This window comes from Columba livia, chromosome Z (assembly GCF_036013475.1).
Source record: "Columba livia isolate bColLiv1 breed racing homer chromosome Z, bColLiv1.pat.W.v2, whole genome shotgun sequence".
NCBI classification, from domain to species: domain Eukaryota; kingdom Metazoa; phylum Chordata; class Aves; order Columbiformes; family Columbidae; genus Columba; species Columba livia.
Genome location: NC_088642.1, coordinates 46,831,989 through 46,850,205, shown reverse-complemented (window position 1 = coordinate 46,850,205; position 18,217 = coordinate 46,831,989). Strand labels below are relative to the sequence as shown.

General features: G+C 35.6%; 1 protein-coding gene across 3 annotated transcripts in view; it reads right to left on the bottom strand.

Moving 5' to 3' along the window:
- Positions 1–18,217, bottom strand: part of SLC12A2 (solute carrier family 12 member 2) — a 63,543-nt gene continuing 45,326 nt past the window's right edge. Inside the window, exons 16-27 of one of the 3 annotated variants that reach the window (XM_065045710.1) lie at positions 16,502–16,613; positions 14,727–14,867; positions 14,434–14,540; positions 12,388–12,467; positions 10,547–10,687; positions 9,821–9,868; positions 8,180–8,302; positions 7,904–8,015; positions 7,255–7,341; positions 4,889–5,024; positions 3,786–3,853; positions 1–2,921 (exon numbers count right to left, since the gene is read on the bottom strand). In XM_065045710.1, coding sequence (XP_064901782.1) covers positions 2,786–2,921; positions 3,786–3,853; positions 4,889–5,024; positions 7,255–7,341; positions 7,904–8,015; positions 8,180–8,302; positions 9,821–9,868; positions 10,547–10,687; positions 12,388–12,467; positions 14,434–14,540; positions 14,727–14,867; positions 16,502–16,613 — 1,291 coding nt within the window. In that variant the 3' untranslated portion in view covers positions 1–2,785. The remainder of the gene's footprint in view (positions 2,922–3,785; positions 3,854–4,888; positions 5,025–7,254; positions 7,342–7,903; positions 8,016–8,179; positions 8,303–9,820; positions 9,869–10,546; positions 10,688–12,387; positions 12,468–14,433; positions 14,541–14,726; positions 14,868–16,501; positions 16,614–18,217) is intronic. The other 2 variants (XM_065045708.1, XM_065045709.1) reach the window with 2 other exon arrangements.

Genomic DNA, 18,217 nt, shown 5'->3' with positions numbered 1-18,217 from the left:
TTGTATTGAATTCACCTCCTTTTATTGCAGTGACATCCCCCAGGTACAAAGTATTAACTGCAATAATTACATTAAAACATTAGAAAAGCATTTGTGTGACAGTTACAGTACAGTATCAAATCTTACATCTTCAAACCAAGTGGGCCATTACCCACTGACACTCAAATCTTTAAATTATTTTCAGTTGTTTTTAAATATGTAATGTCAGAAAAAGCATATAAAAAGAATGTATGTAAAAGGAAACCTAAATAAAAGTGATCAAATAAATAATTGATTTTCTCCAGATACTACTGTCTTTCTAAACCTATACAAAGAAACCTAATCTATAGAAGGTATGAATTGCCATGTGTAAGTGATTTCATTTTTTCAAGTAATTAATAATGATTGGAACATTAAATTTGGTGTCAAAATCAAAGCAGAAGTTGGAGTGACTGCCACTAACTGGCATCTGTTGCAAACAATTAACTGTTGAAATTTTAGTGTAACAAATTATCTTTAAACTTGACCTCATGCCTAGTGTTAGTGGACTTCTGAGAGTGCATGTGAAAAGCATCCTATGTTATCTCACAGACATTACCTTAACTATCCCCATATGCATATTTAGATATATTTTATATAATTTTATACACATATATGCATGTATACACACACTTCATTTGGTTTCTGTGTTACCGATCACAAGCAATGGTTTCCTGAATGGGCAAAAAACCTTTTAAGTAAGTGTACCTGTGCACATTTTCTATTTATTTATTTATTTAAAGATAGCAGCACTAAATCCATGCCTTACTGTCCATCTGTTCAAAAGAATGTGACCCATAAAACAAGAAGAAACATAGCAATGATTCCATATTCACAATGTGGCATCCTTATTCCCTACAAAGCACTGTAAAACCTGTAATAGATACGTTGGTAAGTTTGACCCCCACCCCTCACCTGGAAGGAAACAGCACTTCTACTGCAAAATGTCTCGTCTTATAATGTTTATCACAACAAGCTGGGTTCATGCTGGAATCTGTTATCTCACACTCAGCAGCAAAACATGCATGTTTGTTTTTCTTTCTTGAATAATTTCAATTAAAAAAATGTCTCAAATCCAATTAACAGAAACAGGAAAAAAATATTTTTGCAGTTTAACCAGAACTTGACAACAGTGTATACTGCACTGAGTATTTTTTATTTTAATCACAACAATTTGAAGCTCTACTTTGCCACACAATGATTATGTTTTGTTCTTCAAAAGGAATAGTTACACTTCAATTTTATCTTGTACTTAGCATAAAAATACACCTTTGCTGTGCATCCTTAAATGAAAGTCACTCAACCACTGGTAATTTAATAGCTTGTCCAATGCTAATATCAAAAGCTTGTGAAATGTTTTTAGGCAATCCTTTCTATCCAAAATATATTAGGAATTTAAAAACCAGTTCACATTACTAACCTTTATACAAAGGCTCAAGTGAAATTTCTGTGTAGGTGTTTATAGTAGACTAAATTATGAAGTTTTCAAACTATACAATGAATGGGCACAGACGATTGGCAGTTTCTTTATTGAACATAGAAAATGTATAAAGTAGGATGTATGGAATAGATCTAAAATACCAGACGATCAAACCTGAGTATTATTTAATAAGACTAACTATATTTTCTGACAATTGAATGAATTGACCTAAAAACACCTCCCCTAGTAACTAGTGGTCCTTTTAACCAATTGTTGAAAAATGCGAGAGAACTGTAGCTTTTACATTTCATATCGGATAGCAAGATTCCACATAGTGTTTACTGTTTTCTGTTAGATAGTATCACATTGCTTATATTATCCCCATTCAAGCCTTAAGTTGAGTTTTGTTTCAAAGTAAGTTGAAAGTGACACCAAAAAGTAATAGGCCATGAACTAGGACAGGTCGTCTTTTCTTCCAATTTATGGTGAGATTAAAAGCCCCAGCCAGTAGGAGGAATTCTGGTTTCGTACTAGAGCTCAAGAGCAAAGATTGACCAGGATTCTTTACCAACATAGCTTATGTTAGTTGTGTACATCAGACTAGTGCCAAAGTAGTACACATTGTCAAATTTGAGAAAAATATTTTCTCTGCTAGTAGAATTAGTTTTAACTGTTACAAAATCTAGTAGCACAAAGTCTTGACAATGACATCAGGAATTTGCCTTAGTTCCACTGACCTGCCCCAATTCTCACCTTTAAATCTAACAGATACAATAATAAAAAACCAAAAACTTTCTTGACAATAGAAAACATACAGTACTAAGAACTAATAGCTCAATGGAAGACTGAAAAGCAGCATTCATTTTTATTGTAATGTGGAAGAGACTAGAAAGGAAAGGAAATCTGATCTAAACTCTTAGTTGAAGGCAGATTTTGACATTCTATATAAATTTACAAAATAGGATGTATGGATGAGATTTGGTTAATTTCAGAAGGCACCTCAAGGCTAAAAGGCTTTTATAAATCTATAATCCTTTCATTGATCAAAAATAAAACATTTTATTGCTGCTATTCAAATAGCAAAAAAAAAGCTTGTCTTGTTCATCAGTCTAACAAGGAATCCTCCCCCATTAAGCAAGACTAAATTACAGAAAATATAGGATAAAACTGAACATGTCACAACTTTAGAAATACAGTGACTTTCCTTGTGTGCTTTGAAGTCAGTGAAATAGTGAAAAGATAGTCACCTTTTGCCTTTGTGATGTTAATAAACTAAAGACTATGTCAGTCACTCTCCCCTGGGCACTGAAGTACAATTTCATCATAGCTGTCCCATGTGCAGTAATCTTAGGAATAGAAGGTAAGAACACTCTGATGATTCCCACGAACAAGGAGAATTGGTGGCAGATCTTTAGAAAGAGCTTCTAACCAGGCCATGTACAATGCACTAGAAACCGCACCTTTTCGTGCAACTGGCAAACTCCTACAATGCACAAGCAAAAAAAAAAAAGCATTCAACAATTAGAAAAACCTTATGGAACACAAGTTATGTCATAGAAATATGAAAGTATGATTCTGCAAAGAGGCAGATATTAAGTAAAATTTCCTTTTTGCTTGGTCGTTTTTTCTTTTGTTCCCTTCTTCCCTCCTGCCGTATCAGAATTCAGTTAATGAGTTTATATCTTAAGAAATACAGGCCTTTACATCTGTTTACTTTTGGCCTCTGATCACCATTTTGTATCCAGGTAGCTTAACAGAGAATTCTCCTCAATAGAAGACAGTTTCTTGAAAGGCTCTCTGAGATTTTAAAATGCAGTCTAATATTCCTTCTCACAATCCTTCCAAAACATGCCCTACACTTTTCTTTTGAAAAAAACTACCATAACTCTATTTGCCCTACTCAAACTACACTTACAGTACTACTTCATGAAGCTTGGAAGCAGGCTCCTGAAGAAAAACACAGCAAAAAAACCTATGATCTGCATTCTGCTTGTTTACACCAAAAGTAATTCCATGGAAATTCATCAGCAAAATGATGTTCTAACTTGAAGGACCTGAAAGGGAGGTGAATAGTTGGCATGTGAGAGTGGAAGGAATGTGATAATCCTGGGCCATGCTACAAATGTGGAAGTAATCTCCTAAAGTGTGGAAGCATGAAGCTATACAGGCCATTAATAGGTATAGTAGCTCCATACTTCTAATAAATACTTTGTGCATTGAAACCTCTGAGTATTTTTATACTTTAATGCCAAGGCACATGCTTTTCCCTAGCCTGCATTTGGATATATTTGTATTTCAAATTACAGTTCTATGTTAATTAGGATAAGAGTACAAATCATTTACTTACATGACAATTATGTTAGCTGTACTTGAATGTTCTTTCAGCAACTCATTCAGCCTAATCTGGCGATAAGTCTGTAATTAAATTGAAACATGTTAAGAAGATCTTTTATAACCAACTACAAAAATTCAAGAAAAATGAAAACCAGTTATGATTGATTGGTTAAGTAATTTATAGAAAACATATACTTCCACCTCAGCTTGGCAAATTGTTCACTTTTCTGAAATACCCATGGTTTTAAGCCTAGGAGTGAAGGAAGCAGTAAGCTTAAAATGTGCAAATAAGCCAACTACTATGAAAGCTAAATTTAGGATAGTTCCTCTAGTAATAACACCACCCTCCTGGAAGCAAGAACGTCCTATGGTCTCTTCAAGGTTCTTTTAACCATATTCTATAAGCTCACAGTGAGTAGGCTATACAGAAGTGAAGTCCCATCTTTACTTGGTAAGGCTATCTCGATAATGGGCCTCCTTTTTTTTACTACCCTATCTTGTCCTCACATCTGATATAGCTTGCTTAGTTATTTTCAGTTCTCTTTTTTATGTCAACTAACTTTATAGCAAACATTTTGAGCTAACCATTTTGTACAGTCCTGTTGTTCTCAGATGAGCTAAAATCTAGCTGGCCTGTGGGCTAGTGCCTGCAGAAATAATTAAGCTATCAGCAGACAAAAGAATAAATTACTTCAGTTATCTCACTGAAATGAGTTTTGGTGACATTTGTAGACATGAAGAACAGTAAGGCATCAAGCAGTTCAACAACTACAAAGGAACTGTACTTCATAAAATCTTCTCCCTTAGCCCTTTGGTAATATGCGGTTAAGATACCTCAGCAGCAGCTGCTGGTCTATATTTTTCTATATTAACTGCAGAAATACTGTAGGAAAGTAGTTTAGGAGCTCACATACAGAAATGGAGAAATTTTTATTTTTTGGTAAACCATCTAAATGGTGTTGGATGCTGTTTTCCATAAATTTTTTATGAAAACAGCCATGTAAAACAGAGAATAACAAGAATTTACTCATTGATATCACATCCACATATGCAGTAGCAATAAGAATTAGGATAAGAAGGTCAACATTTAAAATAACACTCTAAAGAACACAGAACCTTTGTCTTGTAAAGCTCAAGTTCGTTATCTGTTATCCTCCACGGTTCATCCTCCTTCATTTTGTCTGCAACTTCTTGTTCTTTATCATCTTCATGAAGTCGGAACGGCTCTATCATTTCTTCAAAAGCTGCGATACTGGAACGATTAAATGAAAAGCTAGATTAAAACACGTATGAGTCTATATGTCAGCAATAACTGCCATAGTTACCAGAAAGTAAGTTTTATTACTATGTAAAAATGAAGTGAACTGAATTTTTTTCACTGACAATTGAAGTTAGAACATCACATCAGCTATTTGTATACACAGCAAACAATTAGGGACATCTGTAAGAGCTTTCACTGTTCATCAGGCAACTAAGGTTCCCTATGCAACTAAATAAATGTTTTAGCCAGTAAAATAAAACAAAACAAAAATGACACAAAAACACCTCCACAATTTTATTGCTAGAGTTTTACTATAATTGTTTGAAAGTTGAAGAGTACTACCTTAGAAAATGTACAGTAACTAACAGTAGCTTCTTCAAAATTAAATTTGAAAGAGGAATTTGTATGACACTAAAACAAAAAAGCTATCAAGTCTCATGCTAGTGCCATTAGGATTTTTGCTTTGATATTTTTATTTTGCTCCTTTTACATCTTTCCAATACAGTCTGATAGCCACATTCAAATGCAAGTAACCACAGCCATCTTGTTTAGTCTTCCTGTTTCACTTGTTAGAAAGAGGTGTTACTTTGAATTTAACTCTAGCAAGAACTTTGAAAGAAAATCTATAGACCAAGGAGGCATTCACTTCTACTCAAAGAACAACTGACATTACCCTACTTTCTCTACCCATATTAGGATACTTGAACAGCGAACAATGGCTGTCACAAGTTATGGAAATATAGTAACTTTATTTGCACAGCCTCAGCATGTGAGATGAGAAAAATAAGTAAGATTTTTTAGCAGAACATACTGAAATATATAACTGCGTTTTGATGATATTCGATTGGTTTTTTATGAATATGACAAGGTATTGCCAGTCTTCTGTCATTACAAATTACAATGTGGCAAGTTTGACAAACATTAAAGAATACCTCTTATTGTAATACCAGTATGTGTAACGTGTTAGCTTCCATATAGTTAAACATAGCCCTGTTAGAAAATGGGCATGGGGGGAGAATCGCTATTCCCCCAAGATACCCCCACACTACTAAAAAACCACATCTTTTGTTCTAGCCTTGGTGGTCTTTAATGATGTTAGCTGATACAACAACTTCACCTTCATCATAAGGAAGAAAACAAATGTGATCTGCTATTTTTTGGCTGAACAAAAAGGAACAGTATTAACAATATATTTTTAACAGCTGCTGTGCAATACAGTATCATCTTCCTCCACTTACTTTACAGCTATTGTTAAAGCCAGCTGGTACTTCAGAAAGGTTTTTGATATATCATGGGGAATGTACCCAGAGAGATAGAAAAAATGCTGTCAGAATAACTAATTCATGGATCACTTCTATAAAATAAAATAATTCCATGTAATTCTACACTCTCAACTTTCTGTGCATAAATGCATAGCACCTTTAAGATTACCCATTTTACAGCAGCAGACTCTGAGGAGCAAAGACATCCAAAACCAACAGAATGCCAGAAGTACTCTACCATTTTAGTTGCTTGATATATTCTATACATTTAAGAAAAGGCAATTAAAAAGCAGAGTATAAAAGTATGCCTATTAGGATTTACCATTTACATAAGTTGTAAACCAGGATTTCCTAATTTGTGTGACATGTCAAATTATTCCAATACATGCATAAGATATTTTTACAACTTTAACGTACTAAATAAGACTTGAAGGGAAAGGACGATAATATTTTTAGATCTTACACATTCTGTTACAAATTTGTACTGAAAGCCATCTACAATTAGTATTTTTTAAAGTTGACAATCAGAAACGTCGCATGTATGATGAACCCTGTGCAAATTAGAAGTCAAAACAATTAAAAAAAAAAAAAAATTCAGGCTATCTGAAGACTAATGTTTGTTACATCAAACCAAAACCCCAAGATAAAGGCCATTTAAGCTTTTATAAGCATTCCTCTCTTCAGAAAAGATAGCTCCAGACAAATTGGATTTTTTTAAAAACTGTATTTTTCTAAATACAATATTATGTCTACGGGCCAAAGATTTCAAAAATACAAAATTCTATGTTCTTGGATGTAGGAATGATTGATTGATTATTTACTGAATTTTCAGGAAACACTGGATGTCACAGGAACTACTCTACCAAAACTGCTATGTAGGGGAGAGTGAAGTATTCTAAATCCATGAAAGAGATCAATAATTCAACTAACAAACAAGATGGGGTTTTTTTGAGACTTACTTTTCTTTCTTTGGCTTAGTATTAATATCCCCAAGAACCATAATGTCTGAGAAGTCTATTCGAAATTTGCTGAGCAAAGTAGCCATCCTGTATCAGAAAAACAAGCCTTTATGCATTATCAGATTTTTAATTATCTCACAGGATAAACAGGTGCTGGGTAATAAAAACACTACTTTAAGGAAACAAACAAGCAAACAAAACACACACTTAAATCTAATAGGGGAAAAAAACCTGACCTGGCATACAGCTATAAATCAACGTCATGCTTTGGAAACAAACTAAACCCAAACATACCAAGCAAACAAGGAATAAAAACCACAAAGAAAAACAAAACCACAAACCCAGCCACAACACCACCTCTTCCCCCCTTTTTCAGATAATAAAATGAAGAGAAGAGCTGTGCCTTAAAGACAGCCTCAGAAAATACCTGACAAAGAAAACGTTTGTCTGAGATAATGATGCAGAAAAGTTAATTTAACTTGAGGTATCTCATCCAAAACAATCTGGAGAAAATGTAAATTTTGAGAAAGAAATAGAATTACACCCCAACCAAAGAACAATTGAAAGAAGGCTACTAGGAAGAGAAAGTCATCTACTGTGTATCATGCTCTATTAGCATTTTCAATTAAATTTTTGTAGGTCAACTTACGCTCTTCTGTCATGATCAATTCTGTTTATTTTTCCACCAATAAACACTCTGATCTTACAGTCTTTCCACTTCTTCTTGGTTGTTAGAAGATAAGGAATTAACAGTGTCAAACCTGCATTTTGACCAGAATTTGGGAACGATTCAGAAAATAGAGCATTGTGGTAAATAGTACAAATTTGTAATCTATATACGAGCTGACTGAAAAACAGTCATTAATTCAAAATCACTTCAATAATTTTATTTTCAATATTTGTTTTAATGTATTAAGCACATTACCTCCATCATCAAAGAGCCACCAGACATCAATATTGCTTTTGCCTTGTTTCTTCTGAAACTGAGTACTAGCATCAAGAAGTCTTTGGTCAGCCAAGTTTAAAGGAGAAGATGGACTCTTTGAATCTAGAAAAAAGTATGATGAAACTTGATTTTTAAGTGTTTTCGTTAATCACCCTGAAATTCATCAAATTCAGCTTCTAAGTATTTTGTGATATATACAATTTTGTTTAAAAGTTGTTTCTTCTCCCTCACCCCAACTCCAAATTTTGATTGGATAAACTGAGCTGTATTTAGTGAGTCTGTGAACTTATAACTTCAGAAGTTAAAGATTTAAATTTCAAAGTCATTTAGCAGACATTTATGAAATAGAGGATCTGTAAGATCTTTATACAGTCATTTGCCTGTACAATTTAACTAAACTTGCATACTTAATTCAGAGCATTAGGTCTTGCACTGCTCACCACTTGCATATGACAAAACTTCCCTAAAAGCATGTAGATACTAATTTACAAGTAAATACCATGTCCTAAGCACTTTTCTCCTTAAATCCATTTTTAAGTATGTGGTAAAAAGAAAAGCTACTTCTGTGTACTAGAATTTTATTTTTTGTAACAAGTACCGTTTTGCACATGTAAGGCTCTGAAACAGTGTGGACTATTTTGCGTAGCAAAGTTATTTGATTTGCTGAGAACAAGAGAACAATGCAAATTAATATGGGTAAATAGATATTTTTTTTTTAAACTACAGAAAAAAAATCACCCTTTTACCTTTAATTAAAAACTCAATTTGAACAAGAGCCAAGAGTTTGATATTCATCTCAGTCCTTATTCTACGAGACATTTTTAAATTTAAAGTACATCTGTGACTGATTTATGTTAATACACCACTTCACTGCATACTGGGGCTTCTTCCAAACTGCCATCTTGTGCTTCAAGATGCAGTCTCATTTCCATTATTAAAACATAACAGCTTCTAGCGGTTGAAATTATTGAAAAAGTATTTAAAAAGTTAGATGAATCTTAGTCAAGGTAAAAACATTTGCTTAACTCAAAAAAAGACTGAAATAAACCAGGAAGGGAAAACTGCTCAATTCATCTGTCAAAATGCTGTTTATTTGAATGACCACTTTCAGATGTTAATCTCACTGAGTGGCTGTATGATGCCTTCATTTGCACACTATTGAACAATTCCAAATAACAGAGCAACAACTATGGCTTTAGAAGATCTACTGAATAAAGCTGATGGTGCACTCCCACTATACCATCAGATAGTATTTCCCTTACACCCAGGATCAAGTAAGGACCCAGACAAATACCTGAGACAAAGAACTAAGCAAGCTCCTGAACACATTTCCAATGTTACTTAAGAATAAAAGAAAAAAATTCCAACATTCATATCTTAGACATATGCACAATCCTTTCTCACTAGCAACTTGTTCTGAGAATTTCCACGATGTTGCCATTTTTCCATAGGCTAATCCCTAAAGATGAAACACATTCCAAAGCAGATATGAAGAAATAAATTAACATTGCATGGTTGGTATTTTTCTCTCTCTTATATGTGTAGAAAGGAGTACAAAAGGAAAACTGAAATTAACAATGCAAAATAATGATTTAACACAAAAAGGTGGAAAATGCCTGCCTTTTTTCAACAGTGGTTGTGTTGGAGTCTTTCCATCCTCGTCCTCCTCTGGAAGATTATTAAAGATACAAAATAAAAAGGTTAATATCCTTTATGATGTTAATGAAAACACTACTAATGTATATTAAAAAAATAGAAAATAAAGATGTAGAATGGAATGGATTTTCATACAAACAAAAGCAGCACACAGATGCAGTCTACAAGACCCTGAGATTTATTTGTAGTTCAAAAAAAATTTATCACACTGCTCACTTAACTATTAAGTCACTCCAAGCTTTTACTTTAGAAAGAAAGATTATTGTTATATCAGAGTATCCTGAATTATGTGTGTCTGTTAACATGTACATAATATTCTAGTCTCAAGTTAAAATACCTCCATAAATTTAGCAGCCTGCAAATCACACATAGTATACTGATGTGCGTCACGATTGACAAGCAATTTTTAATGCCCATCAAACTCATTAAAAAAGAAAAATCCACCGTAGGTCATAGTCTACCACCTGGTTTATTTAGACAACTAGACAGGAAAGATTATTTTACATACTGGTCAGCTTTAAACCAAAGTACTCAAGTGATTTGACATCAAGGGCTAGGAAAGCATGACATGCTTGTGTTCCACAGACCCAAAAATTCCATAAATAACCTCTTGGTGAGGGGAGAAAGGAACTGAAGAGAAAATGAGAGAAAGAGTAAGAACACAAATTTCACCACTAACTAGCAAGTTACCTTTATGTAGAGTAGGGGTTCTTTCACTGGATGATGGAGCAAAAGCTATGCAAGTGTCTGTCTCAGCTTTCTTGCTATAATCCACTTTCACTATGATATCCTTGGCACATGGAGATTTTTCTTGGGATGACAGTAACTCTTCTTTGAGAAAGTAAAGAAACATTATAAGACACTCAGTTGTTCCAAATGGTACCAATAGAGATATGTGACTACACAAAGATCACTCGCAGTTGGTTACACTCTTCTGCAGCTGTTATACTACAGCAAAGAAGGATGTTGATTGCATTAGCACAGGCTAAAAATAAAACAGAGTGAGCTAATACCGAGGAAGTACAACCAGGAGGGAAAAAGAAAAAAATACATTTCTATATTCCATTTCCACTCTAACTCCAAGAGGAAGATAAGCCTTACACAAGGCCCAGACCAAGTCTGTCTCACAGCTGAGGTTTTTTTCCAGGTTTGGTTTCAGTGATGCTACTTCGTAACTGTCCGAGTTAAAGCAAACTCACACAGAATCACAGAATAGTTTGGGTTGGAAGGGACCTTCAAAGGTCTACTAGTCCAAGCCCCCTGCGATGAGCAGGAACATCTTCAACTAGATCAGGCTGCTCAGAGCCCCGTCCAGCCTGGCCTTCAATATCTCCAGGGTTGGGGCATCTAACACCTCTCTGGGCAACCTATTAATGTACTGGACTTTCTGTCTGGCTGGAAGTGTCCCACAGGGGTCCCCCTCCCTTCCCAAGAGGCTGTTTCTCTCCACCCTGAGATGTACAGGATGCACAAGATGCCTGGAAATGCAAAGCCCTTCATTAGCAACCTGGCCTGACGTCCTCTCAGCAGTCTTCAGAGTATTTTCTTGTAAAGGCCAAGCACGCCCAGTTTAACAGTTTAGAATACCAGAGGCCACAGCTGTATCCTGCAGGCTGTGGATGTCTGATGCTGTGGCAGAGCCTGCAAACTCCTTTGAGGCTGCACCACATTGGATACCAAGAAACTCCTGACATCTTGGTGTTATATTTCCCCATCTTCTCGGCAGTGTTGTTCACCGCGCAGGTTCGCTCCTTGCCATTTCTTATACACCTGTGCCCTCCTGCACACAGGGACATGTTCTCTGCCTCTCTCCAAATCCTAAGACATTCCTATGTTTGCAGTGAAGGAACAACCCTCCTCTCTTTCAGGAAGATGACCCCCTTGCAGCATTCTTTCCCATTATATCGACCTTGATAGACTAAGCTACAAACAAATGAGATATCAATTCAGTTGACAGCTGCTGTCAAAGCTCACAGGCTTCCTTCATTACTCTACTTGAAACCTAACTAGAATTATACAATTTGGCTTAACACCACTACCTACAAAGCATAAGTAAGTCTTCTACATTGAACATAGAAAACCTTTCCAAGCCTGAGATGGACTACTGCTGAAGTCTCTAAACTAGTGTCTGTAGGGGTTGGCAACCCACACCAGACCCACAGCATTTTTGGATCATGCAACATTTGTTGTTATTTTCAAGATTTCTATACATGGTCCCAAATACTTTATACCAATTTGGCAGCCTCTTCAATTTGTTTCAGTATAACAGTAAATGCTTGGGAAGCAACTATGTGCACCTTATGAATAAAGAAAGTTGAAACACACAGAAAACCAGGTTCTGTTGCTGCGCATGCGGTATTCTTACTTTACATTTCAGACTTATTAATTACAGTGATGTTATTTTATAAGACATGGTTTGAGGTTTTGTTGTGGTTTTTTTTAATAGCTTATCTTTATCTAATATTTTCAGAAAGTGGTATTAAAAGGGAATTTCAACAGCTATTCATCAGCTAAACCAAAATGTATCTTACCTTGGCCCTGAAGGTGAGAAATATCCAGACCCTCCTTTAGGCGGATGACAACTACACCATACTGAACATCAAAGGCATCACTAAACAAAAGGAACAAAACAAAACCAAAACAAACAAACAAACAAAAAAAAATTTTATTTCCCAAAGGAGCTACTTCACACAGCCTCTTCAAACAAATTTCAGTGACTAAACACTGCCATTTAAACTCCCAAATAAATTTGTGTTACAATTTCAGTTTCAATTCAAAACTATCAACTGCATCAGTGAACTGACAACCACATATTGAAGAGTAACACATAGAAAGCATATTTATTCCCTCTCCTCCCTCTTTCCCCTATGTAAATAGTGAATAAGAAAAGCAAAATGAACATGTCAGTCAAGTTCTGCACAGACAAGACACACTGAGAAATCTGAATTTTTATCTTCCGCATCAATACAGGGATTTATTTTGCGTAGATACCCTTGATCTGAGAACTAACATTTCTGACATCTTTCAAAAAATTTGGGTATTAAAATCACCTATGAAGTTGTAAATTAGAATCAAATTAGCTATAAGTTAGCCATAATGTGACTACTTCTATTGTATATAATGTGGAAGGTATTCACTCCTTTAACAAAATAAGATGGAAAACTTCATTATTGTAAAAACGAGCAAAAAGCCTAAATAAAATGGATGAGTGAAAATGCAGTAGCCCCCTCCCCAAGATATAAGACAGAAAAACATGAACTTAACCATGTCATACAGTTTGCATTAGCCATTGATCACTGTATTAGATATAAACACCTTATAACAAGCAACAATCAAGAGAACTCCCTCCCATGTAATTTCCCTAAACAAAAATTTCTCAAGATTTCACTCATTAAACTCTTCTCTTTAGAAGCAGTAAGACTTGATTAGAAATGTGCAAAGTATCAAAATATTCTATAATAAATACAAGAAAAATTGAGGTTGATTTCAGAAGAAAATATTTTGTCCATTAGTGAACATTTAAAATTCATTATTTAATTTGTTAAATTTGTACAGATTAGATGTGTTTCTATTGTGTGCTTCAGAAATTTTCAATTTTCCAGAGATTTTTCCAGAAATAAGCTTGACCTACAGTTATTACTTCCTGAGGTTTCTTTTTGCATGTGGAGAACCACATAACTTGTTGGCCTTCACAGATCTTCCAGCACGAGCCATTCCAAAGTAAAACAAGAAAAAAAAAAGAAAAAACAAGAACTAACCAACATGTTTCCTTATTTTTTACTACATCTGGTGCTCCTGCTTTTCTCTTAAGGAGCTGGGAGAGTATAATTTTTTTCCTGTTCTAATCTCTACCTGTAATCCCCTATCATCTCTTTTAAATGCACAGTAAATGAGAAGTGTAAAGCACAGGTGAAGTGGATTACACAGTACATAAGGAAAACAAAAAACCTTCTATAGAAATGCAAGAAGCCAGTTTTGGTTTTCTTAAGTGTTTGTAGCTCAAGTAATTCTACTCAATTTTTGTATCAGAATTGGTCTGCCTTTCAGTACTGTAAAATTACATTGGTATTTCCTTCCCTATCTCCTTTCTGACTACTGTATTACTTTAGGTGTCAGTGCTGCATAGTAGCAAGTAAAATATTTCTTGTATACGAAAGTAAGGTTTAGTGAAGATAGAACTTCAGCATAAAAGTTGATCTGTTCTCTCCTATACTTAATCCATACATAAAAAGTGCAGGAAAATCCCTGCTTTCTATAGAAACTATGCTTTAAAGAATTCAGCAAACTGGCACCTAAGACACTAATTCCATCTCTAAAGACAATAACTCTCAAACCTCAGACCACTGTGACAACTCTTTCCAGATGCAAAAAGAGTTACTATATATAAAAATCTAACCTGTTTATAGAGATTTTATTAATTTCCATATCAGAAAAAAAAAAGGCATGGAAGATTGCTGGGTCAGCAATATGGAAAGTCTGAGTCTACCTGAAAGAGATGCAACTAAGATTTTCTTGCCTTTACTACCAAAGGTACTGAAATGGAACATAAGAGCTACACCTCCACGTTTTCTACTTACTGGAATAAGTTGATATAGGTTTCAACATCTCTCATGTCACCTTGTCTCCAGTTTTTCTTAAATCCAACAACAAGGGTGTTAGGTCTCATTCTACCCAGACCAGCAGCCTAAGAAGAACAAAAAATATTTTTTTTAAAAAACACGTTACTGAAACAACTAAAGGTTCTATTATTTTCTCTAAGCAGAAAACAAAGTACTTTTCAAAGTTTTGATGTAACTTTGTAAAATGAAAACACTTTAAAGCCTTCCAAGTTTGATGTTCATCATCATCACTTTCCTAAAAAAAAGTTTACCTGCATTAAGTACTGCCCTCCATCCCTCAAGTCCTCTGCATGCACTGGTGCATAGAAAGCCTTCATCTTGTTTTTTATTAGCCACCGTTGATACTTAGCCAGATCAGTTGACAGCTCCTTCATTGCTTGCCTCCGAGGACCCTTTCAAAGTAAGGAAATGAAAAGAGCAGAGAGAATATGAATTTTGAGCAGTAACAAAGCCTGCACAGCCCATACCCCCCCAACTTTCTTGATTTCACTGCTGGAATCCAATTTGAACTTGAAGATCCTCAAAACATGCTTCCATACTACTAAAAAACTCAAAACAACAAAATTCCAGGCTATATCAGCAGCGAAGAGTAGACTAGATTATAATTTTTACGAAGAGTGCTGCTCAAGCTTTAACAATCTTGTTCCTGCAGACTGTAACCCACTTCCTCAGCAAGTGGCAAAAACTTGTCCTCCAAAGCATAAAGTAGTTTTAAGAGGAAATGGCTTTTTCATGAAACACACAGATATAGCATAACTTCATATCAGGCTTTAAGGGAATATTTGTTTCAAGCTGTACATGGTTGCCTCTGTGCATACACAATCCTCATCAGAAAAACTTTGTCACAGTAGTGTCACTTCTGCAGTTCTATGTTGCAGTCAAAGTCATCTCCTCTTTAACAGTTTCTTTTTATTACTTCGATCAGGACATATCATTGTGCTCCTCCCAGACATCAAAATTCAGAATACAGGACAAGGTAAAAATCAAGAACACACTAGCCTAGGGTTTGCAAAAATATACAGTCTCTGACTAAATGCTCAGTGAATAATAAGTTAGTGTCATCTTTCTTGTACGAAGGCAATTTTAAATAGAGATAGGATACACTCCCAGAAAATCTCGTCATAATTGCTTTCCTACAATAAGGATTACACTACATTATTCTTTTCAGTTCAGCCCTGCTTTTGAAAGGCAGTAATTCCATATGTGGTATCTTACCTCTCTCGTATTACACAGTTTCTGTCCTTTGCGCTTACTGAAATGTAAACTCCATTTGCTCTTACCACTACATTAGATTAGAAGCAAGTCATATTTAGTAAGTGTGGTAAATCTAAACATATTTTCAACTCAGATCATTCTATGATCTATGACGTTTAAAAGTAATCAAGCTTTGCATTTACTTGTTTAAATGTTCTTAGTGATGTGACAGAAGAATTTTGGCCTTAAATCATGAGGCCAAACTACGCAATCTCAGTATGCTAAAACACAATTTCCAGTGTTTATCAGAGATGCAACAGTGTCTCTGTAGCTAACTGATGCTTTGGTACAGACCATACTATGACAGCCACATTACAACACAGTTAAGACAATTCACGACAAGCATGATTTTGAAGAAGAGTTACTTGAAGCTTCCGTCCTTCCACCCCAAAACCTCTACAGATCTGCAATAGAATTTTTTTTTATTTTATTTTATTTTTTTTATTTTTTAAGTAATAAGGACTGCTGAAATTATGTTCTTCCAGAACAATCCTCACACACCCCAACTCCAAAATACCAGGGGCTGGGCAGAAAGAGTACAGAAAAGGGAAATGCCTGTTTATCTTACTGTTTCACTGGCCAATGAAATGAATCTGATAACTGAAGGAAGAAAAAACTACTAGAAATGTTAACAGCCATTTTTTAGTATTGGCTAAACTGATACTGAATTTCCTACTTGAGAAGTTTTATTTTAGTCCCCCAAAAAAGGAAAATAGGTTAAAACACCCCCAAGAAGAAACCTTACTTTAAAGTAAAGACAGAATACACCTACCATATGTACGTGGCCGCAGATCATCAAACCCACATTCTTGGTGAAAGCATGGACAAGGTGAAGTAGAGCTGGACGTGCATTTGGAGCACCTGTCATAATTAAGCACTGAGGTCTAGAATTGTGAATAGATGAGGAAAAAAAAGGTTGGAATTAATTTCATCTGGAGTTGTGGGGTTTTTTATTAACAGAAAGAAGTTTCTTCCAAATATTTGCCATAAGAACATAATCATCGCTGGAGAGGTAGTAACCTCATTTACTTTTACAAGACTATATTAAATCAAGATCTGTTTTTCCACAACTGTCAGCAGACCTGTGATTAAATGGTTCCAGACTTTGAAATCCCACTAAACCTGAAATGCACACAGGTGGGGGCAGCCTGTTCCAGTGTCTCACCAGCCCCATGGTAAGGAATTTTTTCCTTATATCTAATCTAAATCTACCCTCTTTCAGTTACAAGTCATAACTCCTTTTCCTATCATTACATGTCCTTGCAGGAACTTCCTTCTCAGCATTCTCATAGGTCCCCTTTAAGTACTGCAAGCCTGCTGTAAGGTCTCCCCAGAGCTTTCTCTTCCCCAGCCTTTCTTCACAGAAGTCCTCCAGCCCTCTGATCACCCTGGTGGCCCTCCTCTGGACTTGCTCCAAGAGATCCATGCCCATGCCCATATCATGCAGCCCTCAGGGCTGGGCACAGTACTCCAGGTGGGGTCTCACCAGAGCAGAGTGGCAGCATCAACTCTCTCAACTTGCTGGTCACACTCCTTTTGATGCAGCCCAGGATACAGTTGGCTTTCTGGGATGCAAGTGCACACCGACAGGTCATGTTGAGCTTCTCATCAACCAATGCCCCAAAGTCCTTCTCCTCAGGGCTCCTCTCAAACCATTTTCTTCCCGGCCTGTAATTGTACTTGGAATTGCCCCAGCCCATGTGCAGGAACTTGCTCTTGGCCTTGAACTTCTATAACAGAAGTGTCAAACTCATTTTCACCAGTGGCCACATCAGTCTCATGGTTGCCTTCAAAAGGCCAAATGTAATTTTAGGACTGTATAAATGGAACTACTCCTACATTTATCCAGTCCTAAAATTACATTAACTACTCCTACATTTATACAGTCGTAAAACTACATTCAGCCCTTTGAAGGCAACTGTGAGGCTGATGTGGACACCGGTGAAAATGAGTTTGACACCTCTGTTCTCTATTATGAATAAATAATTACTGAGCTGCTCTGATTTAGAATATAGCTCTAGAACTCAAAACACTTTTTGCCATAGGTTAGAAACCAGTATCAGGCCAAAAACAGTTCTCCTAAAGCCACTGTGCTTAAAACTGGTTTAACATTAAGATCTGGATCTCCTTAGGATAACAAGAAGTTTAAAACTCAAAAAGCTATATACTAGCTTCCCAAACAAAAGAGCTCAAGTATTTCCCATGCAATCCTAAATACATACTGATCAGCAAAGCATTCATTCACTATACCCGCACAAGCAGAAAGTTGCACTAGGTAAGAATTTTCCTATAAAGCCTGTTTCTACATTGGAGTTTGTAACCCAAAACAGAATCTCAGCAGACAGAAGTAAGGTTGCAACACTAATCACAGTTTGGTATTACTAATCATTTAATGCCAGCCTTTAGATTTGCATTAGGGAAAGTTTGAAAATTGCTGCTCTTGACACCTAAGCAACAGTTTCTGAATGCAGACTTCCTATTAACAGAA